Source organism: Mixophyes fleayi, chromosome 11 (assembly GCF_038048845.1).
Source record: "Mixophyes fleayi isolate aMixFle1 chromosome 11, aMixFle1.hap1, whole genome shotgun sequence".
Lineage (NCBI taxonomy): Eukaryota > Metazoa > Chordata > Amphibia > Anura > Limnodynastidae > Mixophyes > Mixophyes fleayi.
Genome location: NC_134412.1, coordinates 28,176,130 through 28,203,434, shown reverse-complemented (window position 1 = coordinate 28,203,434; position 27,305 = coordinate 28,176,130). Strand labels below are relative to the sequence as shown.

Here is a 27,305-nt window from a genome sequence, read left to right as displayed (position 1 = left end):
GAGGGCGTGTGCCTCGGTTCCTCCGCGGAGGAGAGTGAAAGACAGGGAAAGAGAGCAAACGAGTGAGAGAGAGGGGGGAGGCCCGAACCCGTCGCCGCCATCTTGGATCCCACCGAGCAGTGGACGGAGAGCGAAAGAGGCAATAAATAAGCTCCCAATAGCCCATGCAAGGAAATAACCGCGTCCTCGCCCCGCCTTGGGAGACGAGCTCCTTGTTTTTAAGAATAGCATTGGTGACAATACAGTAACGTTGGAAAAATAAGACCCAAAACAACCCTCAAGCCGGAAGCGGCTTCCCCACCTTTCTGCATCCTACTGGGGGCGGTGAGAGCTTCTCCTTCACCACTTTGTGTCTGTCTGTCTGTCTAGGTGTTCTGCCCTCATGTGAGAGTGGGCAGTGGGCACTGGCGGGGGCTGGGGCAGGATAGGCCTGGGCACTAGCAGGGGGGTACCAGAGGGCAGGGGGGCTAATTATCTGATATAAGATTAATCCCCCCCCCCCCCGATCCGTCTGATTGCCCCCTGTGTGATCTGCATGTAACATCAGGTCATAATACAGCTAGAGTGTGCATGGTGATAATGCCCATTTATTCTGCATGTGTAACTGGGTACAGTTGTGCTGTGTGTTCCTTTATATTACAAGTTATTTTACTTTTTTTTTTTCTTATTTACCTAACCCATTGCTCTGTCATGAGCCAGATGGCATCAGGGGCATGTGTGATTTAAGTGTTGCTTCTACAAGTGCCACAGCAAATGCTGATGAGTTTACATACATTCTTGTCTGCTCTGAAAGTTAGAGATGGCATGACCTGTCTGCTTCATAAAGGTGTTTACAAAAGTTATACTAGGCAATCAGACTTACTAGTTGGTTATCAATGGGCCTGTTGTCTAAATTAAAGTATTTGCACATCAGGATGATTGTTCAACCTGTTTCTGTGCATTAGTAAAATGTATAAGCTTTAGCAGACTTTATTTTCATCTTAAATGCAGTTTTATGTAGCATGGTATAGTATTTACTTAGGATTACTGAGAATGAGTACTTTTATGCAGTCTGTCTGAGTCATTGATGTTTGGGATACACAGGTATCCCCATAGAAGATATTGGGGGTATCAGGATTTATTTAAAGTTATCGATTCTAAAATGTGTTCTCTATTAAGAGGTTTCTGGGTCCTGAAGAGAACTTTGAATTCCTGCACACCTAGCACTGCATTGCTTTTGAATGCAGGTTTTGTTTGCTGTCAAAGATATAAATTAAGGTGCAGGTATACAATGCAGCTAAAAGAGAAAAAAAGATAAGACTCCTATAGACAAAAGCAGATAGTTATGCAGTTATTATTTAGCAGGTATTGTTGCCTTGTCTTCCAGTGTTTTGCAAACATTTTTGTAAACTTTACTACTTCTGTTGTCCCCCCCCCCCCCCCTCTCCAAATTTATTGTATGAGCCACTTGGCTTTGGTTCTTTTCAATTACAAATATGGCTTGAGATTATTTTTAAGACTGCGAGTGGTTTTGCTTGCCCTAGTACCCTTTATTTTGTACTATCTAGTTTCTTTTAATAATTTTTTTATTTTCCTTAAATATAGGTAGTCTATCATACTGTAAAAGCATTATTTTGAAAAGATAGATCATGCTTATGGAAGATTTGTTGATGCAACCAATGGAAAGTGTTTTCCTTGGGGGAAAAGGTCTTTTGAAATGGTTTGCTCATTCACATAGGATTGTAATGCCCATTTTCTTATTCTCTTTTTGTCCAAAATTGACAATCAAAGTAACAAGCAAGTCTTAGGGGTAAATGTATTGTGCTCCAATTTCTGCAACGCTCCAAATATTGTCAAGTTTGACAGCTAAATGTAAAACAGCAATGTCTTATTATTTGTAAACTTCAATTATCAAATAGCAATTGCAATAGCCTCTTAACTTGTTGTCAGTTTAGTTGGAAGTTCAGATTGTGCAAATATTTTGTATTTTATAGTCCTAATCTGTGTTTTATTGTATGATGATAGGGTCTTCCATAGCAGTTATTACTTTTTTTCAGCATTTATCATTTAGTTTCCAATTCATTTAATGCTTGTTTACCTTTTTCAGCAAAACAAATTGTCATGGTCCTGCAGATATCTTGTCCCTTCTGGTCAACTGGCATGGAGATGCTTTAATGGATTTAGGTCTGCTACAGTAGGTCCCAATTGTTTCAAGAAGTCCAAGATGCCCTTTATGTAGTATCCTGTGAAGTGCAGCACATAGTATAGAACTGCTGTAGATTTCAGAGCCATCACAGTGGTTGGGTCTTTACTGACAGATCAGGAAAGGTAATGAAGATGAAAAACCAGGGGTCCAGTAAGAAGATTCCCTTTTATACTAATCTAACTCCACCCACAAAGGAGGCTATCTACAGAGTTAACTCCTCGTAGCCCTCGGCAAGAGAACAACACACTACTTTTACATTTTATTCAAGAGTAATGGTTCATTCTGCATTCCCCACCCCATCATTTTTAATTCATTGTTCATAGTAACCATTGGTAGCACAGGTCTTAATGCAGCTTGGTTGTTACCTTATGAGAAACATTTTATGACACATCTACATGTATCCATACAATGCAATAACCACCAGTACTTTGAATATTTTTGAAAGTAGGTATTCATGTGTGAAGTATGCGCGAAACCCTAAAGCCTGGATTACACCAATTTGCAGAATTGTGTTCAGGTATTGTAATTGATTAGCATTTTAAGTGCTAATTAGTTAAAAAAAACCTTTCAATGCTTTAGTAAATGTAGAACTCAATAAGCGTTCTAGTTGCGTCTGGAAGGAGAGCATAGTTTAGAAACCCCTGTGGATGTAGTAGATCCAATTTAGTGGTAGAAAACAATAAAATTGAATGTAATTCAGGCAATATTGCATTTACATTTTGTTGTTGCTTTCTGCTATTAAGTCGATCCTACATCTACTGGCAGACACAATAGCACACTCTAGGAATACAAGTGAGAATTAATATTGTGTGAGGCCCCCAAAAAATAAAGCTACAACATTGCACTACCCACATAACAGAAACGCTGAGTTCCCTGCTGTTAAAAGGAAACTACTGTGTATACGTAGGGATGCCCAGCCAATGCTCAAAATACAGAATGTGGTCCTACAAAATGTATTCTTTTGTATGGTCATACAGTAAGCCACCCTAGACTCTCACTTATAATACAATATATCTGTCTCTGAGTCTTCATCCTTCAGATGAGAAAAATATCCTCATCTGTACACTTGGCCTTAGCACAAAAAAAATAATTAAAAAGCTTAAAGGATTTTTTTATGAAGTTAATTTCCCACATCTGCTTTTTTTTTTTTTCGTATTTTGAGTCTCTGCCATTCAATTTCCCTACTATGTGGTCATCACCTGGTCTCAAAACAGTCTGTATCCCGGGTCATGGTGTCAGTTTGTCCGTTAAAAGGCAACTTACTTTGAGACTTTACAGGTTATGTCTACGAAGATAGAATGCAACAGAGGTTCATGCAAAAAGAATTCTAGCCAAAGTTGAAAATGTTCCTGTAAAAATCCTCCACATTCATAAAATTGAGTGATGGCCCTTCTACAACATCGTTGGGTAACGGGCTTCGCCTGCGGCCACCAACAGGCTGCTCAGAACAGGGGCAGCTTACTTCTGTGTCATGTGACAAGTGGAGGGAGTACACGCGGCATACCCCGGAGTATGCGGGAGTGCACTGTGCTCTCCCTCCTTCCTTTGAGTGGCCTCTTTGAAGCCTGGAGGACCTCACATGTGGCCCTCCATTTGCTTCATGTTGCATATAACTCTTTTAGCACAACTTTTTGATTCCCTCGTTATCAATACTCCTCTCTTTGGCCCGCCTTTTCCCGTAAGGTCACAAATGGCAAGAGTTGTGGGTGTTTTAAATATCAACACTTACTGACTCCAACATTTTATTTGTCCATCTGTTTAGCTTTGGAGTAGGTCCACTGGTTGTTTCCTGTGAAGTTATAGACATTTAAACCTGTATTTACAGCTTTATTTGGCTAGGAATTGCCATCAGAATTGTGCATTACAGCTCTGTGTTTTGCAAAGACAATTCATTGATAACCTATATGCTTTACCCTCATTGTAGATCTTTTAAAAAAAGAAAAAAAAAAGTGTTTTTTAAAGGACGTAAGCATGCTGTAGGCTATATCACTGCTATTAGTTCTATTTATTAAGCAAAGTCAGTGTTTTACGTATGGAAAGCGAACTTTCAGAGTACTGACTGTGATATGTGAGAAACTTCTACATACTCTGCCAAATAAACTGCATTTCAGTTCTAGAGGAAAAGCTGCACAGTTCAGCCTTCTGCACAATTTCTCAAGCATTTTCACTCTACCAGACTGAATGAGATCTGCTCTAATCTGCTGAGTTTTCCTGTGCACCCTTATTAGGTCCACTGGAAATATGGTAGAAATGCTTTAAAATATTTATTTTGACTTTTGCATTAAATTAGGAGATGGCATACACTCTATTTATAGTATAAAAAGTATACACTGGTTTTTGCAGAAACAAATTTTAGTTGTAGTTTTGTTTGATTTGATTAGCCTAATATAGAACAGCTTTAAAGAAGTCAACTAATTCAAATCTTCTGTTCTTATTCTTATATCGTCAATCTGTTTATGGCTCTTGACATCATCAGATTAAGATTTCAAAGCACTTCGGTTGTCTCTACAAGAGCCATCAGTTTCATTATGTATGGGATGTTAACTATTTAACTGGCAGAGATTTCATTAAAACCTTTGACAGCAGTCCTAGTGGTAAAGCGATAAATGCTTTTGTAAGTTTATTTTGTTGTTTATATGGTCAGGTATAGATAATATTTATGTTGTGCTTGTTTTCTGTAGCTATGTGATGTTGGCTACACACTTTGATGTTGTGTAATTGGCCAAATATCAGAATGTGGCCTGAAAATCACTAATAATCTGATAAGTCAATCAGATCATTAGTAGCCATATGATAAAAGTGGTCAGAAGATTGCTGCACGCAACTGTTACTGTCCTTTGTTCATGGGTTGCCGCAGGCTAACAGACAACAGTCATGCTGGAAGTGATCCAGCCCTAGGGGCCTAACGTTTACATCTCTTCCAATTTGGCCACTATGTGTGGTAAAGTTGGATGTTAATCCGTTGCCCGGTGCTCAAACGGAACAGCAGGATCAGGCTATGTATAGGGTATTTCCACCCCAAACTTTCCCCTTTTTGTTGTTGGGGAGAGGAGGTAGCGAAGTAATAAAAATGTAGGTACTTTTCCCAGCTCCTGGCTCCTCTCATGATAACATGGCACAAATCTAACCTGGCATTCTGTACATCAGCTTCAGACTGCTGTAGATGTGCAGTAGAATATCTAAGAGTAAAGACCTCTCAGACACATGGGGGCAGATTCAACTCCCTAAACATCCGCGTGAGGTGTCTCTGGAACGGCTGCAAGACACCTCGCACTGCTTATTTTTTTTGACAGAAGTAACGCCCCATAGATGTGCAAGCTAAATTCAGTTACTTTTTACCATTGCAACGGTGAAAAAGTGTGTTGTGGTATGTTTTGGAACATTGTGAACAATTGAATTCGCCCCATAATCAGATGACCTTTTTCACCATTTGTACTGAATATATATATATATATATATATATATATATATATTTATATATATTTATTGTCTGTAGCTTTATATTGCATGGCAGCATTTTCCTACTATAGCATTTTCAAATATTGTCTACTAGTAGGCTGATTTCTGTTGATTTCGACATGTTTAAGTTTAATTTGGTCTTTGTAAAATATTAGTCATTAAATGATCCAGCATATACTGGCAGGGATCTCTTTCACTATTGCTAGCCACATTGGATTTAGTGCTTGTATTTTTATTCCTGTATACCAGTGATGGGCAAGAGGCAGCCCACAGGTCGTTCCTGCTTTCTTGTCATTTATGTTTGATATTGCTTATGACACTTATTCAAATGCCTTTTGATATGTTCTTACAGATTGGTGTCTTTTTTTGTATTGTTTTAACTTTTTACCAAGATTACCTTTTTGAAGCTTGGAGGGCCGCCTAATGCTAAATTTATTTGAGCATTAGAGAGGGATGTCATGCAAATCATTAATGTTTCTTGCATTTGTCAGCATAATAAGCTACTAATTTGTCTTGTTCTGTAGGTAGATGGTGTACCAATGCACTTGAGAGAACAATTGTCCATGAGCCAAGAATCACAACAGAAGGTGAGTTTGTGGTAACCCTTTTAAAATTGCCAATTTGTGTTTAAAATCAGTCATTTCAGGGTCTTTGTTTAAATATGTTTATGTCTTACAGTTGTGTTCACAATTAGTTTTTCTCCTTCATAATAGAGTCCTTGTCACACTATGTAAGACAATTCACATATTTACTGAAAGAAAAGTGAATGCTTAAAAGTCAGATTTAAAATAACTTTTGCATGTAAGCTCGTCTTTAAAGTTGATAATCACACACATGTACCACCACTAAGCGGTGTTTTGGTCTACAAGGCTACAGTGTGCTAGTCCAAGGATAAATCACAATAAAAAGAAAAACTAATGTCTGTTTGTAATCAAATACAATTGTCAGTCCCCAGAGTAAGTAAAATTGTATCTGGATCATTTTAAGCCTTTGTGAAAAGAACTGTTTTACAAAAACGTTATTGGGCTCTTGTACAAGTGTCATTTTTGATACAGTAATTGCAGCCGCCAGACAAATAAACAGTATCAGCCAATTAAAATACTTTACAAACCAGTGAGTTAGTACATAAATACTATATGATTGTTCACACAGGCTGCTTGCCTGTGTTCAGTATGCTAAATCGTGTGACCAGACCATATTGGCCTTTACCTGTTCAGTTATTAACCCACCTGTTCTCATAAGTGGGTCTTCAAATGTGTCAGGGATAGGATCCCATCTGCAGCTTTTTAATTGTTCTACTGTCTTGCTTACAGGCCACGTTGCTTATACGAAAGAGGTCTAATACTTTAGAGCTGCTGCTCATTTCAAAGGGTAACCCACAACTACACACAGTGGAGGCAGCCAATCAAATTCACTAGAAACTAATGACATCACTGAGAACATAGTCGCTACTACTGTGAGAAGGTGACATGCACTTTGAGCAATTAAGAGTAACAAACCATATTTAATCAGACAAGGTGATGTGCTTGAAGCTGCATCAAAGAATAGCCGTGCATTCTGCCTTTTAGCACATTAGCTGTATTATTGAGACTAGGTTCGGTAAATGTTCAATTTTAAGTGATTGTGGTTTATTTGTCACTGATGTCCTGTGCAAGTTAAGGGGATATGTTACATTTTGGGGTGTCATATTTGCTTTAACATTCAATCAATTCCCCCTAATAGGTTTAATTAGCTGCCTTTCTCTAGCATAGGCATCATCTAAAGTTAACCCATTCTCTGCTAGGGCCTTAGTAATCCATTGCCAAGATATGCAACCTCAGCTGATAGATATTTTCTCTTGCTTGCAGCTTCAAGTGTAGGATCCTGCCTGCTAAGTAGGTAGGTATATCGCAGCAGGTGTGCCTGCTCCCTAGTTCACGCACAATAAAGCAGTGTCCAGTTATTATGAAAGGAAAGCTAAGTAGGATCCTTGTCTCTCTCTTTTTGTTAGGCTATCATCGGTTATCTCTCAGGTCTGTGTGATCAAGTCACTCGGCTTCTGCTGAGCAAGAGGACAGGTAAAAGCAGTGAAGCCCAGCATAGGCCAGTGTTCAGATATAAACACAAAGTCTTAGCCTTCTGACACATGGCTTATATCTGTATTTTGCATAATAAATTGCTTCTCAAGGGGAGAAATGACTGCCCAAGTAAACATATCACAATGAATTTGGACCTTGCAATTACTGTCCTGTATGCAAACAAAACCTATAGAATCGGACTCTAGAGACATTGATTTGAAATCATACTCACAAGTTCAGTAACACATGACCTAAAATATCGTCGAATACTTGTTTTAAGCCAGTGCACTACAATAAAATGTGTTTTCGTTTTCACAGCATCCTGCCTGTATAAAGTATGAAGAAAACCCATCTCTAGTGAAGGAAATATGGCGGATAAGAGAAAACTACAGGGTAAGTGAGTAATCTTTACAGCAAATGGTTTAGGGGATGTCCAATGTTTGGTTATCTTGTCACCATTACTTTTTTCAGAATCTTTAGTTGCAGTCTTTCATTGATATATGTTGCAACCATTTTGCTTATAGTATATGTCATTAAAGATTTGCTTGGGCGATTATTTTGGGCATATCAGTAGGATCTGTGCAATCATATCTCTGCAATGTGTTTGGCAAAGGGCTGTGTATATTGTAGCCTGTCCTTGATCAACAGACAGCCCTCATTAATAGCTAAACAGAAAATGAGGTACAATAATATTTTTGTTAATGTAACATAGCTGTGATTTGGCAAGTCAGTTTTTATGCATATATTTATATAATGTTGCAGAAGTATAATCTTAATTTTATTGCCCAGTGTTTTATATTTAATGAAACTGCTTTTATAGGAACTCTGAGACCTTAAGCAATATTAGTAACAATCGTATGAAGTATAATTGGTTTTCACTGTTTGATCATATTCATTTAATTTAGCTACATTTCCCTGATCATGGCTTTTGGACTTTTTTTTTTTTTGCTTTTAACATTTTATGGTCTTTTAAATAGTAACCTAAAAGTTTCAAAGGAGGACACTCTTAAAACTCAATATCCATGTTACAAAAATATGATTTAATTTTTTTTTTTTTTTTTCCTCTTTGATTTGTTGGCTTGGAACGGCTGTGTGCTTCTGGTTACGGTGTCTCTACAAGAGTCCTGCACAGTAGTAGTCTGGCCATAATCGCATATTGCTGGCCACATGCAGAGATCTTGCTGCTTATGTCAGCAGAACGGACAAAGGCCACAATATGAGCATGATGTCATTTGTGAGCATGCCTATTAGTCTGGGCTGCACAATAACATTCGGACAGAGCTATATTCAGCTTCAGGCTATAGACGGCACTATCCGCTAGCTAGTTATACGGTTACCTGTTTACAATGAAAGTGGAAACTTGATAAGCCATTGAAAGCAGTGAGAGACTATAACACTGGTACTATTTATTGCAAGAAAATATTAAACCCCTAAAAGTAACAACGTTTAGATATAAAATTGGTTTTTGATTAGTGTCCCTTTAACTGTCTCTGTCAATAGACCCAGATTCCAGCTGTTACCTGCAAATCTCATGGAGCAGCATGTATTTAAATCTGTGCTAGCACCTAGTAAACCATTTCCCTCTGGGGGCCGGTTTTCCTGGGTCACCTCCGTTCCTTTTACAGCCGTGGCCGTCAGCAGGGGTGCTTGTGTGCTCTCGCTGTTACACGTCAAGTGGTGTATGTGTGTTAGATTTTACTTTCATTGCTGGTTCACTTATGGCTCATGTTATCTGCATCGGTAGTAGAGATTTTTTTTTCCCCTTCCAAAATATTTCATCCTATTTGTCTGACCGCTTTTAGGAGAGATTGATCGGTGTTTGAAAAAGGTGTCAGAAGGAGTGGAGCAGTTTGAAGACATTTGGCAAAAGGTAAAATTGCATACATTTTATTTTTAGCTGATTTTATAGTCCAGTTTACAAGGGGAATGTTCTATTACACGAATAATAGTTTGTGTAGAATAGTGCTTTAGGCATGGTGTTCCTGTAGTGTGGTTAATGTGAAGGTGGTTTGAGATTGTAAGCTTGAGAACCTCAGCTTCTTTGTCTGTTTAGTAAAGCCCAGTCTTGTTTTACTGTGTATGTTCCCAATTGGGGAGCCCTGTGAACTATGCTGCTGCTATATAACGTATATTTAATGGATATGGGTAAATGTGAAAAGGACTGTAACTTCAAATATTCTTAATTTGTATTTTGTGTGTGTATTTCAGTTCTTTGGATAAGACATTTCTGTGGGAGATATTGAGTTTGTTTTCACACAGCAGATCCGTTTTTTGGCCCTTGGTGGTCATTTCCTGCTCCGCCGTCTAACTAAACAATTGCCCGTTAAGAAAGCAATGTATGTCTAGCTATGGTTGTTACAGGGAGTGGTACAAATGGAGGTGAACAGAGTAGTGTCACACGCATATTTGTGCAGGACTTAATTGGAAAGTCATCAAGATAGTGTGGTGCTACCCATATGGGAATGCACAAAATGTGATCAGTATGTCTTAAGTTCAGGGGGAGAGTCTATGTTAGGACTAGTTAGGTAAATTAAAATGTTTGAACAGTTGATTGTACCCATTTAGAGAATGACATGGAAGATAGGTCTGGTGTCACACAGTTGAACGTGGTGACTCTTGGGAAATTGGGGTAGAAAACTGTCACTTAGTGTGACATCGATTTGGATCTGATCAGAAGGGAAGTCCACTGTTATTCTTCATTAGTTGTCTTCAATGTCTTCGCAGCTACACAATGCGGCAAATGCCAACCAGAAAGAGAAATATGAAGCAGACTTAAAGAAAGAGATTAAGAAGCTACAGGTTGGTTTGTCCTGTTGGGGAGCTTGTACACCAAAGTTTTTCACCTTCAGCCCCAACTAATGTTGTACACAATGCTGACCCTCATTTATCTCTTGTGAACTGTATGCCAAATAACCGTATGTATCAGACCTGCAGTCGTCATGTACTGTAAATTCTTATTTCCCCTTGGAAAGGTTTGTGACATCAATTTTATTTTGTTCACCCCTGTTAGAGATTGCGGGACCAAATAAAGACATGGGTGGCATCTAATGAGATCAAGGACAAGAGGCAGCTTATTGAAAACCGAAAACTAATAGAAACGGTAAATAGATACAGTGATCTGTATTCCGCTTTGTTCCTCTTAGTGCTGTCCACTATGTGACAGGGTGTATTTTACCTTGGTCTTTATATTGCATGAAAAACTTTTTAACACTGGAATAAATGGACTGCAGCATGCACACACACAATACACTAATTAGATATCTAAACTGACACCATAGATGTCACATTTAGTGTGATTATAGCATTGATTCCCTGTAAATGCCTGGAAGATGTAGACCACCTACTGGACAGACATAAACATAATATTAATATCAGTGATGGCTAACCTGTGAAACTACAAGCTCCAGCATGCTTTGCCAGTAGATAACTAGCTGATAGCTGGCAAAGCATGCTGGGGCTTGTAGTTTCACAACACCTGGAGTGTCACAGGTTAGCCATCACTGTCCTATATACTACCAGAAACAGGTTCCATGTGCTCCCGACAAACCCTTGGTGCCATCTTCTTAAGACGTATTCTAGCTTTAAGATTATGAAAGCTCATATGAGGTTATTGTTTCAGGTTCTTCTGCCAAACACAAACTGCCAATTTATAGAGGTTGTCCACATTCTGGACACCCTCCTTAATATAACCTGTTCCTGCTCCCCCCTTCCAGCATATATTTATATGTAGCTTTAGAAAGATACCTTGTTTATGGTGAACGTGATCTAGCCGACAGTACCAACTATCACATAATATTGTCTGTGTGAGTTGTAGACTAACCGGCTTTCAGTGACAGCCTGTTAGTACCTTTTTATACTCTCGATCGTATTCCTTCTGCGAAGGAGCTTTGTGTGTCTAAACTTTGACTACCTTGACGACTATGATGTGGATTGAAGGTCAAAAAAGGAGGTGAAAGAGATTCCATGTTACAAATAGGAACAATCTCGTTCGTAAATATACTATCCTGAAGACAGTGCTTCATTAAGCCGTCTGCACTGGCTTGATTGGTATACTCGCCTAGCTGGTCAGATTTAGGTTGTGGCTTGGTGCAGCTGGCTAGCACCACTCGGATGAACTTGGAATTCCCTTCAAATAAACCGTGTCCTTGTTTACAGCAAATGGAAAGGTTCAAAGTAGTAGAACGGGAGACAAAGACAAAAGCGTACTCCAAGGAAGGTCTTGGGCTCGCTCAGAAGGTGGACCCAGCGCAGAAAGAGAAGGAAGAAGTTGGACAGTGGCTAACGGTAAGATTTACCAGTGCGGCAGAGCTAGATGACGTTTTATTGCTATACTCTTTGTCGAACTTTTGGATCAGTAAATTCATTTAAAACTGAACCGCAAAGAAATATTCTGTATGTGGTTAATTCCATGGTGCAAGAATGGGAATGAGGAAGTTCATTGTATTGACTTTGCTTTATAACATTTTGTGAAAGGTCTCCAGTTTATTTTCAAACAAACCTGTAAAGACCTGTGTACAAACATATTATTAAGAATAGACTGTTTCATTTAAATGTAATTTAAAGAAGAACTTGTTGGTTTATATAATGTTTTGGGGGAATGCATCTGTCTCCCCACCTGTTAGTACCTGAAAACAGCAGTAGGAAGCTGGAATTTATGGCTGAACTCTGGCCTGGGCTGGGTGCCCTATGAGTGCATGTTAGTACTATGTTAAAGTCTATCTATTCCACACAGAACACAATTGACTCTTTGAACATGGGCGTGGATCAGTTTGAGAGTGAAGTAGAGTCTTTGTCGGTACAAACGCGGAAAAAGAAAGGAGACAAGGATGTGAGTTTACTTTTTGGAATATAAGATGTTTTGCAGCAGAACATTAAACCATACATTAGTATGTATCATATCTTCACAATTTACCCACAATAAATGCATGTTTCATCATTCAGCACTTCTCTTTTGTCATATCTGTGGTTTTTGGGGGGCCTCTTAAAACGAGAAGAATGGTATTTACGTCTGTTGTGCGCTCTCTTTTCTGCACCTTCTGTGCCGGTTTCAGCAGAAGCAGGACAGGATCGAGGGACTGAAGCGGCACATAGAGCGACATCGGTACCACATACGAATGCTGGAAACCATTCTGCGAATGTTGGATAATGACTCAATCAATGTGGATTCAATCAGGAAGATTAAAGATGATGTAGAATACTACTTGGACTCTTCGCAAGATCCAGATTTCGAGGAGAATGAGTTCCTGTATGATGACCTTGATTTAGAAGACATTCGTAAGTGGCTTTGGAAACATTTATTGTAAAAAATGGTTTATTGTCCGCATAACTAAGGGTAAATGACCCATTGGATCTTGCCTGTATTAAATTTTAAATAATGACGACAAACGGCTGAGATTTGGCCGTTTTAAATAACCACCGACTGATACCACCTATTCTTACCCCATTGTCTTTATACAGCCAGCACCATGTGACGGCAAGAAAATTCAAATCCTGGAAGCAGGATACACTTCCTTTAATTGTTTATTTTCCAAAAATGCATTTTAACAGAACCCATTGTGCTCTGAGAGCATAATCTGATTTTCTCTTTTCTTTGCCCTGATGTCACCAATCTGCATTTTAACATAATAAGCCCACTGTGCATCTGTTGTGAGCATATATATAAAAGGAAGATTCATCAATAATTGGTGAATATTTACTTGAAGATGCACCATTTAAGCCAGGCCTGTCCAACCTGCGGCCCTCCAGGTGTTGTGAAACTACAAGCCCCAGCATGCTTTGCAGGTAGACAACCAGTTGATAGCTGGTAGGGCATGCTGGGACTTGTAGTTTCACAAACATCTGGAGGGCCGCAGGTTGGACAGGCCTGATTTAAGCCGTGCATCTGTTACCGAGTACATGGCTTTATCTTTAGTGACTCCTTCTGTTCTTTTCAGCCATGGTTTTTATATCAGTCATTTGTTATTGTTGCCCTTGGATACGACATCTCCTGTCCTGTGTGGATACAATTGTATTGAGATAGCAGGAATGTCAGACCCACAACTACTGTGCCTGCTATGACCATCTATTGGACATGTTCTTATGCAGCTTGTTTTCGTTTTACCTCTTCCAGCACAGGCGCTGGCAGCTACTTCCCCACCAGGCCACAGTCACATGGAGGATGAGATATTTAACCAATCTAGCAGCACTCCTACCTCCACTACATCAAGCTCTCCTATTCCACCTAGTCCTGCCAACTGCACCACAGTAAGTTCATTGCTCATCCCAAAATAAAGGTGGTGTCTGAAGTGACATCTGCAGGTGATACTAGCCCTTTCGCTCTCTTAAGATGGTTTTTGCCTTTTTGTAGGAAAACTCTGAAGATGACAAGAAAATCCGAGGCAGGTCTACGGACAGCGAAGTCAGTCAGGTGAGTTGTGTGGAACTGTTTCTTGCTTTGATGCCATTTAATCACTTTCATTTCCTTGTTTTTCCCTCTCTCGTCCTTTACGCAGATGTTTTGTTAGATCATTTGTGTACTGTTATGTATTTTGCACCATTGTCATGCATTGTTCTTAGATTTCTTTGTAGCGTTCTTCCAGTCTTCATGTCCTACTTCACTGTTTGGATATAAGTGATGGAAACATCCAGGCCCTGATGACCATGTAAAGTGGAACAATGCAGTTATTAGATAATTTTATAGGGGGCATTTGGTTTCTGGCACTGACCATCTGCTTTTAAGAAGGCAGTGGTTTGAAATCGGCCCCCACCATTCAGCTATTCTAGTTTGCAAGTATCTGGCACTGGCAATAAGATTGAGCAGTCAGCTGATTGGAAGTAGATGGGGGCTTGCTGAAGCTGGCTATAATTTTTTGCCCCCTTTTTTTACTTAATGAAAAGTTCAAAGGTGATATTTTCATACTTTTTCCAAATTATAGCAAGCATATACTTAAAACAATCATTAGCATTAACCTGTAACAAAACAAGCGTGCCATGCTTTCCAGGCAGTCAATTTAATAAATGCATAGATTTCTTTTGTTTGGTCGTTTCAGGTATTTCACCCTCCAATGATGTTAGCCTCTTTATTTCCTATTGCTAATCTAACGGTGTGTTTTATGTACTCTGTGCACTTAATCATCACAGTTTATTAGTAGTCACAGGCAGTCAGTTACGCAGTATAATAATATGGTATATCCATGACAAGGGCATTAGCTATACACTAGAATAAAGCAATGTCTGTTTTATCTTCAAAGGGTTATAAATAATTATGTGAGGAGAAGTAGAGAGTCTGGGTCTGTCCATCTACCTTATTTTTCCATATGGAACATTTTTATGTATAGTGGATTGTAGCGTACAGCTACTGTTGGGTGTAGATAAAATTACAGCTGCCATGTTGTCTGGCGTAGGTTTGGTGGTGTGATTTCACTATCTGTGGCACCAGTTACATAAAACGATAGATGATGCTAGGCTGTGTCTCTAGAGAGTACTTATATTGTAAAGGTTACTTCCAGGATCCTTTCCTCGGTCGGGTACATAGTCCCACTAAGCCTATATTCTCTTTGGTTTTTTTCTTTTGCAGAACTGCATTTCAGTTCATGCAGGGAATTTTGTCCTACTCCTAGCAATACAGGGTAAATGTATGTTTCCTTAAAGTGTAGCAGGGTGTTTCCTTTTTTAGTCGCCAGCAAAGAACGGTTCTAAAAGTATCCATAACAACCATCATCCGCAGTCCCCTGCAGTGACTCCGAGTTACCACATAGGAAGCAGTTCCAGCACCTCGTCGTCTGTGGGGAACGGGCCGGGTACAAACAGCAATGGCGCAGTATCGAATAGCAGCAGTACGAGCAGCAACAGCAGCATCAACAACAACAGCAAAAACAACCCGTCCAGCGGACACACGTCTGGTACCCCGACACCTTATGCACAGGCGGTGGCTCCTCCTCCCTCTACTACAAACACATCGCAGCCTAGGCCACCTAGTGTACAGCAAAACACGAGCAAGCAAAATGGAGCAACAAGTAAGTCTAAGGGTCATTACCGGGAAGCTGTCTTCTGCATGCAGCCTTTCTTATGTATGGCCAAATCCCACATGCAGAGTCTCTACACACATGCTAAAGATCTAGATATAATCACTGTCTTGGGGTACATAAAGAAAGCCGTATTAGAGCAACAAGAGCCTAGTCATCAGCTGACTGTATACAGTCACTGCTAGAGATTGATGTCCGCTCCGTGTCTATACTGTGTACATATTTATGAAACCTTTTCTCTCACAGTCTTTACCAGTTTACACTTTTTCTGCTAAAGAATATTTATCCCAACACGTGTCCTGCCCATAAACTGAACTGGATTTCAGTGGACACAGGGAAATAGTATACGCTGTATACCCTGTGTTGTACAGCACCATTATTCTGAAATAATCCTTTCACAAGTCCCTGATAAATACCCGCTTCTCATGTGCTTAGGATGGTTACGATTCGTAAATTGGCATTTCTCATACATATTATTGGTGGACACAGTATATAAAGACCTCGCTGTTAGGAGAGGGGGACAGCAGGGAGTAAACAAAGTTGTCCACTTTTCCTCAGACCCGTTTGCACAGGTTTGACACTGGAACAAGTCCCCATTCTGTTTGTTTGATGCAGCCTGGTGTCTGATATCCCTTTTATTTACTTCTCGTTCATAATACTTTCTCCTTTTGAACTGTGCAATTGGGTGTTTATCAGGCTGCCATCCATTGATACTATCTTGGTGTTTGTAGGGCTGGCTCTGTGACTTAAATGGCAGCCATGATATGGTTTAAGGTAATATTTGTGAGAATGCAGCTGATGTATTTACTGGGAACAAGTCTCAAGATTATTGGTCAGTGTGTGTCTCCATGACATGACTGGTTGTTAATGAATTCAATATCGTTAAAGAAGAACTCCAGGCAACCCTGCTCCCCACTTAGCAGAACCTCATGAAGTTCCCATATACAGAACCCCATTAGGTCCTGAGAAACTACCCCTGCCTCTACCAGTAGTGGGCGCTGTCACTGGCTCAACACTATGGAGATTTCATACAACTGACTGACTGCTGGTGATTGTTCAAGCTTCAGGGTGACCATTGCTGTTTAAGGCAAGGATGAGTTTCTTGGGGACAACAGAAGTGGTGGAAAAGTTAGGGGAGGTTGCTTATCGATTTAAAAATGTTAAAACATCTTAAAATGCATATAGTTGTAGGTTAATTGTCTGCTATCAAATTTGACCCTAGTCTGTGTCTGTCTGTCTCTGTGTGTGTCTATATTAGGGAATTTAGACTGTAAGCTCCAATGGGGCAGGGACTGATGTGAGTGAGTTCTCTGTACAGCGCTGCGGACTCAGTGGCGCTATATAAATAAATGGTGAGGATGATAGTTAATACTGGTTCAGCCCATGAAATGTCTGCCCCCACTATGTGTACGGACAGGTGCTTTTTAAAGCTGAGTTTCTAAAATTGTTGGGTCATAGTGTGGACAAATGATGTGTATATTATATGCAATTCCAGGTTGGAGGGACATACTGCTCTTCTAATATTTGTTTAAATAGGTATCAAAATGCTAAATACACTGCTCCCTCTGATGCCTCACTTGCCTACCCAAGGTATACTCTGTTCACGAAGTGTAATAATAAAATGTTCTCCATTAACTTCTGTACAACCACCTTCATTTTTGGCCCATTTTTTAAGATGGGGGTATAAAGTAGGAGCAGTGTATTACTGGAATTATTCAAACCTGGCTGAGATATAGACATGTTCTGTTTTAATTATAGCATATTATTGGTCAATTTTATAAAAAAAAAAAAAAAAAAAAAGCAATGACATATTTGTGAGCTTTCATGAATTGTTAATCACAAGCAACATTTGGGGATAAAATGAGGTACGCTTCGGGTCATCAGATCAGCCATAAGACGTACACATACGGCATAACTGCATGATCCCTGTTTCTTTCTATCCAGCGTGCTCAGCCACACAAACAGCTCTACCATTGTGAGTTCACCATTGTGTTACACCTGCCATTAGTGAATGAGTGCCGACATACTGATTACTATTGGAACTCCTATTTAAGCTGGTTTCATGTATTTAGCATGCAAGACAGACAGGCCTCATAAGTGTGTACATACCCTAAGTGATGTGGATCAGGAGTTACATGGCTGATCATCTAACCCATGTGTACAAGAGATCCATCTATAATTTATCATTAAGCCACACCCTTTCCCAGAGCTCCAGCTTGCATGTTGTTTTGCAGGGTCTGAGTGCTGATTGTTGGCCACGCCCTTTTGCCACAGGTTGAAATAGTCAGCTTAATGACCAGCACTTCTTGTAGACTGTCAGTGTGTTCAGGCCTCAGCACATGCTGGCTGCTCTGAACACAGGGGAAGAAAGGAAAATGTAACCACCATGGTTAGCAAGTGGGAGAGAATGGAATCTTGCCACTTACTTACGAAGTTTCATATCTCTTCTCCAGGTTACAGCTCTGTAGTAGCAGATAATTCAACAGATACTGCACTTAGTAATAGCAGCCAGTCACAATCAAGCCAGTCTGTGATTCACAACCCACCAACAAGCACTGCGTGAGTACAGCTCAGATTGCAAAGTCACTGACCATCTGTTTGTCTCCGTAATGATATTGTCCACTCTAATTCAATTGCTTTTGTGGAGAGATTTAAAAAGAAATCCTAAGATTTGTTGTATTTATCTTGCTCTTATTTTTCTGCTTAGATAACAACATTGTAATGTTTTTGATATATTAAATGATGTTTAATTCTGATGTTTTAACAGCTATGTTTTAGATATCACTTGTTGTATTTACATTACCAGTGTTTATTTCACGTAATCACTGTTTCTATATATGAGCAATATATTAAAATATAATCTTTTTTTTTTTTTCTTGGGATAATTTGTTTTATGGCTTTTGTGTGTGTGTGTGTGTGTGTGTGTTTCACAGACATCAGTAGATAGAAGGGGTGAGATCTTTAGGCTATGCTCAGTTGGCCATGTGTGTGGCAATCAATACCCCCTTCTGATTAACAACCTGTGATTTAATTGGGGCTGTAGTAATTACCCCTGTGTTTTGCTTTTCCTGGTACTTTAAAATAACTAACATTTTGCTTAAAGGGCTAGAGTTTGGATAATATAGTGTTGTGCTACTAATGTTTAGTATGGTTATAACGTATACAGTCATTCTAAACCTGTATTGTTTGTAGCATCCTGTCACTTGTAGTGTGTGTATGTATGTATGTATGTATGTATGTATATATATATATATATATATATATATATATATATATATATATATATATATATATATATATATATATATATAAAAAAAATTTTTTTACATACTGCTGAGGAAAGTGATCTGCTTCTTAGCGAACTTGCAATTTAGTATTTGATAGTGTTGAGCTGTTATTCCCATCCGCCCAGTACTAAATGTTGAGTCTTGTATAGTAACTTAAAGTTAGAATGATTACATTGTTTGTAGCTATCCTGTGTAAGTACTGAGGTATATGAATACCTATGCAAAATGCTTACCAGTTTTAGTTAATGGTCTCCTAATGACAAATAGAAATGGCTTCTTGTATGTGTTTTAATCTCTTCACTATTATGTTTGTGTTTAATTCTTTTAGGAAGGAGACAAACAGTGTCTCCCAGCCATCCAGCAGCAGTAGTACCAGCACTGGGCCCAGTTTACTTTTACCTTTAAATGTAAATCCTCCTAGTTCGCCAACGCCCAGTTTCAGTGACCCCAAACCCAGCCAGCCACTGCTAAACGGGCCACCCCAGTTCAGCTCCATGCCAGAGATCAAGGTGACTAATTTTTGTACCTCTAATGTTTAAACGCCTGCACAAACAATGGTTATAGACATGTATAAAAGGGGAAATGTTCTTTCTTCCTGTGTTCATAGTCTGATCCACTGCCGGACATATGGAGAAACAAACTTCCTAATATTGAAGCCCCACTGCCTTGTTACTCTCTGAATTCAATATGCAGAGCCAAGGTCTTTACTGTACAATATGTAAATCTCTCGCTCCCTCTGTGCAATGTTGCTTGCAACTAACTTTTTCTTTCCTCTTAGGCGCCAGAGCCTCTAAGTACACTGAAATCCATGGCTGAACGGGCAGCTATTGGAACAAGCTTAGAAGATTCAGTTCCTCTCATTTTGCCTGAGCGGGGTAATTATGATTCCCGGTTTTGTAGTAGTAGATAGAAGGTATGCTGTACATGTCATAGCATTACACAAAGTGGAGTTTACGTTTTTAGTAGAATTACTGTGTGAGATTTGACATAGACTCCTGCAGCCAGCGTTCTAAACCTTGTGTGTGTTCTGCGTACGTTTTATTCTTTCTAGAAATTATGATCACTACAACCGCAACACAGCCTCCCGCTACTCAACCCTCAACGCAGCTTTCTGAAGTGAATATCCCTCTGTCACTGGGGGTGTGTCCTCTGGGTCCTGTGCCCCTCACCACAGATCAGCTTTACCAGCAAGCGATGGAAGATGCAGCGTGGCATCATATGCCTCACCCGTCTGATTCAGAAAGAATACGGTATATGCAGTTGCCTCATTGCACTTATAACACGAAAGTGGCTGAATTATATTTCTCTCTCATCCTATTTGAGGGACACTGCTACCATGTTGTAGTGGGGAGTGAGGGAGTTGGCACTTAATTAGTTAACTTGTGACCTACTGACAGACCCCTCCTCTCTGCAACCCTCCTGTAGCTGCTCAGTGTAGATTAATTGCCCAAGGAGTTGGTCTTCATTACTGTTGGCATAGTGTAGTAAGGTTTATTTTCTTTTTTTTCTAGACAGATAGTTGGAATTGTTATTTACGCTCATTGACCCCTTTATTAGGTACACCTTGCGAGTATTGGGTAAGGATCTCCCATGAATTCAGGGCATGAATTCAGCAAGGTGATAGAAACTTTCCTTGGACTCTGGTCCATGTTGACATGATGGTATCACAGTTGCCGCAGATCTGTTGGCTTCATATTCTTGCTACCTATCTCTGTTCCACCACATCCCAGATATACTCTATTGGATTAACATCTGGTGACTAGAAGCCATTGGGATACATTGACCTCACGGTCTTGCTTGTGATGACATGTGCTTTGACATGGTGTTATCCTGCGGGAAGTGGCAATTGGAAGATGGTTAGACTGTGGCCATAGAGGGATGTACATGGGCAATACTTTGGGTAGGCTGTGAAATTTAAATAATTGTATTGGTATTAAGGGGCCAAATGTGTGCCAAGAAAACATTCCCCACACCATTTGCGCCACCACAAGCCTGCACTGTTGACACACAGCAGGAGGAGTTCATGTTCACACTAAATACAGACCCTACGTCTGCATGTTGCAGCAGGAATCAAGATTTGTCAGACCAGGTAATTTTTTTCTAACCTTTAACTGTTCAATTTTGGTAAGCATGTGCCCACAGTAGCCTAATTTTCCTGATCTTATTTTTACAGGCGTAGAACCCAGTGGGGTCGTCTTGTAGTGGGTGGGCTACAGCAGCAGGTTTGATGTGCTGTGTGTTCAGAGATGCTCTTCTGCATACGTAACACATGGTTATTTAAGTTGATTAATACTTGAACCAGCCTGGCCATTCTGCACCAAAATCTCATTAACAAGGCCACAGAACTGCACTGATTTTTGGTTTGTTTTGCGCACCATTCTCCATAAACAAGAGACTATTGTGCGTAAAAATCCCAGTAGATTGTCTGACACAAACAATCATTAAGCGTTCAGTCACTTGGATCACATTTTTTTCGCCATTCTGGTGTCCGGTCTGAACAACTTGGCCAAGTCTGCATGCTTTTATGCATGGAGTTGCTGCCACGCGTTTGGCTGATTAGATATTTGCATATCAAGCAGGTGTACCTAATAAAGTGGACACTGAGTGTATATATAATACTATCAAAGGTAAATGTGTGACTACCCCTAATTTTATCTGCATTATTTTTAGTCCCATGAATTTTTTTTTATTGATTTTTTTTTTTGAACTTTGTGTATGCAAACTTTTTTTATTTAACAGGCAATATCTCCCACGAAATCCGTGCCCAACGCCTCAGTATCACCACCAGATGCCCCCACCTCATTCGGACACAGTAGAGTTCTACCAGCGACTTTCCACAGAGACTCTCTTCTTTATCTTCTACTATCTGGAGGTATGCTACCACTGGGATTCAGCAGCTAAGCTATGAATATGCAGCGTTTGTTTCCACATACTGTATTCTTGCTATGATTGCTTTAGAGGAACAATGTAAAATGACATTTGTGGGTTTACATGAACAGTCATGTGTCGCTGAACAAAGGGATGTTTTATGCATTCTTCTGTCCTCTGCTGAGGGATGTTGACAGTGAATGGAATGTGGAGATAACAAATTGTAGAAGACGTGAACATTGATTTTTGTGGTAATCCTTTGATGGCAACATAAGTAAAGATATTACTGATGACTGGCTTTTGAAACTATTATAGCTTATTGATCAAGCGTCCATTAGTTACCAGTGATTGATTACATGAGAGAGGTAAAACTTTGCATTTGGTAACCAGGTTAGAAGAGATACTTTTTGGATATAAATATTGTTGAAGCCCCCCTTGTTCTACTAGCTTTATGAATAGAAGGGAATACATGTAATTTTCTGAATTGTAGCAATGGGACATGCCATAAATAAGGTTTCAATCTAACTTTTAACATTGTAAATCAGAGCGGAAGATGTCTTGTAGCGGCCACCACTCCTAATACATTCCACAGATACTGTTGCAGAAATTCCCAACCAGAGGGTCACTAAACATATGTTGCAGAGTGTTGGCACAAATGTCTTAAAAATAAGCTCAAGATGTGCTCTGGTGTGTGTGTGTGATATTAATTAAAGTTAAATCTCTGTTATAGATCATTTATTAAAATGTCTTATTGTGTCCTCCTTATTTCTGTAAAATTGTAACCACATTCTTATTTTTATGTGGGGTCTGTAAGTCATTGGAGAGCTGTTTTTTTACATATTGCCTAGCATGAAAGGAGTATAAAAAGGGGTTTGTTCTTCCTATACACCTTCTGGTTGGGAGAACGTAGATATATTAATGTTTATGCAGATACAGTGACTCTGCCTTATTCGGAGACACACACGTCGCTCTCTGCTTCTATGGAAGCTGATGGGCTCCCAGGAGTGAGTGTAGAGCAGTATGTGGTCCGACGCTGAAGCAGCACCACATCTCTGTACAGGGCATGCTGGGTGTCTCTATTTCCTTTCTCCTGAACAAATAATGGAAAAAAAACAAAACCCAAAAACATTGAAAACCTCTCTGCTTTACTTGTATACCAGCTTTTCCTGATTAACCAGTGTGTTATGCATGGTTGGTGAAATTTATTGTTCCATATCTGCTACATGGATCACTCTACCAGTGTGTTTACCCCTCTAGTTTTTTTATGGTGAAAAAGTGATGATAGCTGGGGTATGGCACAAGGGGTGCAAATACTAACTAGCCTCTTATTGGCCGAGGAAAATTTACATAAATACAAATCTGTTGATCATTCTATGGCAAATTAGGTCTATCTTGCTGATTACTGTGTCCCCATACAAAGTGGTCACTGGATGAGTTCAATTAGGTGACTGGGACAGTCATTTCTCATTAAATACAGTTTAAAGCCACTATTTAACCGTAATATGCAGCAAAGTCTTTATATTGCTAAGATGATGCGTTTTCATGAAATAACTGGAGTGTTTTAACTAAATATGTCCCGCAAGCTCCACACGCCTTTGGTACAGACTATTCTTAAGAGTTTCTCTAAGCAGATACTTGGGGGTATATTTACTAAACTGCAGGTTTGAAAAAATGTAGATGTTGCCTATAGCAATCAATCAGATTCTAGCTATTTAGTACATTCTACAAAATGACAGCTAGAATCTGATGGTTGCTATACTCAACATTTCCACTTTTTAAAACTCCTAGTTTAGTAAATATACCCCTTAGTGATGGATTTGAAACCTGCTGTGTGCAGAATCCACACTGGATTGGGCCTCAAGGGCCAGTGATGTTACATCGCTCAATGACTGCATGAGACCCCATCCGGACCCTGTGCTAACGATGTGGGAAGAGCTTCCACTACCTATAATGGGAGTAGGAGGGTGATATTTACTAATCAGACCTGCAGAGAAACTGTGACCATGCACAATTTCATGGTCAATATGTGAAAATTCCAATATTGGGGTTGAGTAGTGATAGAAAACAGATGGTAGTTTTGTTTTTCCACTACCCTCAGCAAATATCATCTGATTTTGAAAATTATCATGTGTAGATAGAGTTCCGGACCTTTCTAGAGTATATTCCAAGAAGCACATCACTTTCTTTTTCCCAATTTTAAATCTATAAAACTTTTGGGGTGGTTTATTGTCACTTTTACAATCCTTCTAACAGTGTGTATTTGAGAAATGCTTACTCTGACTTGTACTACCATTGCTGCCCTCTTGTATTAAAACATCTATTTTATAGTTGTCCAAATTCCCCATATAACAACACTTTGTCTTCCAGGGCACTAAAGCACAGTATTTAGCTGCTAAAGCTCTGAAGAAACAGTCTTGGAGGTTTCACACCAAATACATGATGTGGTTTCAGAGACACGAAGAGCCCAAGACGATAACAGATGAGTTTGAGCAGGTTTGTGTAATAAGAGTACTCTGTTCCTCCATAAAGTGAATGCATAGTCCAGTTTATTCCATATGTCAGTGGTCTCCTACTACCACCCTGTCAGCATATTGCTGTTAGCATTGTAGGATACTGTGCTGTAAGAGAACCCATCGCTATGTTCAACATTTGCTTAATTCATGGTGCCATGTGCGAGAGAGAGTTCTTCTGTGATATCTTCCACCAGGGGAGAACATTTGATAGTGTGCTATAAATGTTATGTCATCTGCCAAGCAGGCTTCCTGTATACCTCCGCTCTCCTACTGAGATATAGAGGAAGTCAATGCGGGAGAGCATAGTGTATGCCGACAACCTGATTTTGCTTCTGAGTTGTGAAAGTCTGTTGTAGAGGCTCTTTTTAGAGTTTTTCTGCTTCTGAGTTGACTTGTCTGCATTAGAGTGCACTATATGTTGTGCAAATGTTGTACCTTGTGACTGTTCTCGAAGTTGCTGTTCTTTCTATAACTAGAACACTTTTCTATTTTGATGGCATAGAAAGTAATATTCACAATTGTGTCTTTAGATTTATATTGGCATTTATGGTTTATTTTAATACTGATTTGTGTATGTGTGGTAAATTGTTATTGCATTACATTGTCTAGTAGGGGGAGGCATTTTATAGGAGCAGCAATGTAACTGGTCTACTAAAATGCACTTGTGTAGTTGATCGTTTAACATTTGTAGTTGGCTTCCATTTAATAACTGGCCTTGTGTTCATACATCTTAATTTGAAAAACTTTATGTGGGAGAGCGACTGGGGCTGTAAAGTTCTTGATAAACCAACCCTGTTTCTTGCTTGTCACCCACTTTCTGATACTGCCAGCAAGATTGGCCCAATTATCAGACTGTTGCCCCAGAACATGTATTGGTTAATAGGGTCCGTCAGGCATACCCATAATTCTACTCCGCAGATGACTATTTCCCTGTGTGTGTGTAGTTGTCGCCGGTCTGCATTAGCAAGCTGGTGTGTGGCTGGAAGCTACCCCCGTTCCACTGGGCCACCTATGTGTGGCTGGAAGCTACCCCCGTTCCACTGGGCCACCTATGTGTGGCTGGAAGCTACCCCCGTTCCACTGGGCCACCTATGTGTGGCTGGAAGCTACCCCCGTTCCACTGGGCCACCTATGTGTGGCTGGAAGCTACCCCCGTTCCACTGGGCCACCTATGTGTGGCTGGAAGCTACCCCCGTTCCACTGGGCCACCTATGTGTGGCTGTAAGCTACCCCCGTTCCACTGGGCCACCTATGTGTGGCTGTAAGCTACCCCCGTTCCACTGGGCCACCTATGTGTGGCTGTAAGCTACCCCCGTTCCACTGGGCCACCTATGTGTGGCTGTAAGCTACCCCCGTTCCACTGGGCCATCTATGTGTGGCCAATTTGGAAATTTTCCCATCAGTTGCTTAGAGAATATGAAGTACTGGTATAAGCAGGCCACATGTATGAACACCTTCCTTGTAACCAGTGAGCATAGTTAATCAGGAGGCCAAAGTAGATAAACTGTTGTCCACTAAAGGGGGGCAGCATAAATAAAACGGACATCTAGGAATTCATATAGACGGGAGATCATATGGATAAAATAGCTATTGTGGGGGGTCCTATGACAAACACTGCCCGACTTAAGCAATTCAACAGGTATTTTGATTCCATCACCGAAGCTGGGTCTTATGTAGGTCTGTGTGCCGCAGACAATAGTGGGTTAAGGAATCTTCAGTAACATTTCTGCAGATCCATAAAAGTACATTAGAATGTATTCCATTACGTCCCCTATAACATCAGCGCCTCTCATATGCCAGGTCTGATTTCTGTTTAATCCTATTAATGGAAAGAGAGCTAACTAAATATAAATATATATATATATATATATATATATATATATATATATAAAAAAAATAATATTCTAGTTTACAAAGTAACATTATTTTGCAGTTTATTAAGAAACCAGGGCACCTTTTAGCCAGCTGGATTTAATGCACACAAGCACTGTCTCAGGGCTGGCAGGAGGTATAAGTTGCTCCATGTACACCTCTTGTATTCATTGACTTACTGCATAGTGTTGGTAGATGTAGTAATTTATAATTTGTGCCATTCTGTTCTTCTGTCTGCAGGGGACATATATATACTTTGACTATGAAAAATGGGGCCAGAGGAAGAAAGAAGGATTTACATTTGAATACCGTTATCTTGAGGATCGTGATTTACAATGACCTCCAACACACTCAGCCTTCCAGTGTCACATGGGCAAAAGCGCAAGCGGGGGGGAAAAGAGGGGAGGGGCAGAAGTCTCTTCAGTCTGATTCCCAAGAAGCGTTGGGAGGAGGGGAAATTCGGACAAACACTTTAATGCATGCAGTTACAAAATTCTATTAAAAATGAATTAAGACTGTGCGTGACGGCGGAGAGCGGATGAGAACGTGATAAACACCCAACATCTCATAAGACCCTCTTCACTTTTCCGAAGGCTACAAGGGCGAAAAATGGCGACAGTCGATTTTTAATGTATTTGGTTAAAAGTAAAAAAAAAAAAATATTGAACAAAGTGCATAAAAGTCTTTGCAAGAGGAAGGAAAAGCTATTCTTCCCCCCCCTGGATATTTCTGCAGGCGGGAAGTTCTTGTCTCTCTTCCCAGAGAGGTTTCTACTGGCTGCCATTTGTTTTTGTTTTCCTCTTTAAAAAAAACGTTTGTTTTCTATCATTTTGTCCTTTTTGGCAGATACTGGATCTTTTTTTGTTTTGATAACAAGTGCATCAAGGTTTAAAGTGTTTTTATTTTTATTTTTCTTCCCCTGCCACTTACCCCCTCCCTCCCTTATCCTCGATACAAGTATCTGTACCGATGGAATTAATGGTATGGAAAGCTGGTTTAAAATATTTTTCGTAACCTATTTTCATTTTGGAAAATATTTATGAATAAATAGTTTTATATGA

General features: G+C 39.8%; 1 protein-coding gene across 14 annotated transcripts; it reads left to right on the top strand.

Annotated features, from left to right (window-relative positions):
- On the top strand, positions 1-27,305 carry CNOT3 (CCR4-NOT transcription complex subunit 3). Of its 14 annotated transcripts, none has more exons than XM_075190118.1 (22): positions 1-324; positions 6,173-6,231; positions 7,492-7,522; positions 7,635-7,701; positions 8,020-8,094; positions 9,504-9,571; positions 10,405-10,500; positions 10,712-10,801; positions 11,857-11,985; positions 12,434-12,529; positions 12,753-12,975; positions 13,811-13,944; positions 14,048-14,107; positions 15,356-15,695; positions 18,158-18,263; positions 19,320-19,500; positions 19,599-19,691; positions 19,770-19,866; positions 20,043-20,241; positions 21,731-21,863; positions 24,227-24,352; positions 26,485-27,305. In XM_075190118.1, the coding sequence occupies exons 5-22, from the start codon at positions 8,070-8,072 to the stop codon at positions 26,581-26,583; spliced, it is 2,295 nt and encodes a 764-aa protein (XP_075046219.1). In that variant the 5' UTR covers positions 1-324; positions 6,173-6,231; positions 7,492-7,522; positions 7,635-7,701; positions 8,020-8,069; the 3' UTR covers positions 26,584-27,305. The 14 variants fall into 14 exon arrangements, with proteins under 14 accessions (XP_075046219.1, XP_075046222.1, XP_075046218.1 ...); XM_075190121.1 differs by having other exon boundaries at positions 6,169-6,231; positions 10,426-10,500; positions 12,756-12,975; XM_075190117.1 differs by having other exon boundaries at positions 6,169-6,231.

Excerpts from the sequence above, each read along its gene's own strand:
- CNOT3 (XM_075190116.1), top strand. The coding sequence starts at position 6,184 with ATGCACTTGAGAGAACAATTGTCCATGAGCCAAGAATCACAACAGAAG. Across the intron at positions 10,501-10,711 it reads AAGAGATTAAGAAGCTACAG|AGATTGCGGGACCAAATAAA; the intron begins GTTGGTTTGTCC and ends CACCCCTGTTAG. Across the intron at positions 14,108-15,355 it reads CGGACAGCGAAGTCAGTCAG|TCGCCAGCAAAGAACGGTTC; the intron begins GTGAGTTGTGTG and ends TTCCTTTTTTAG.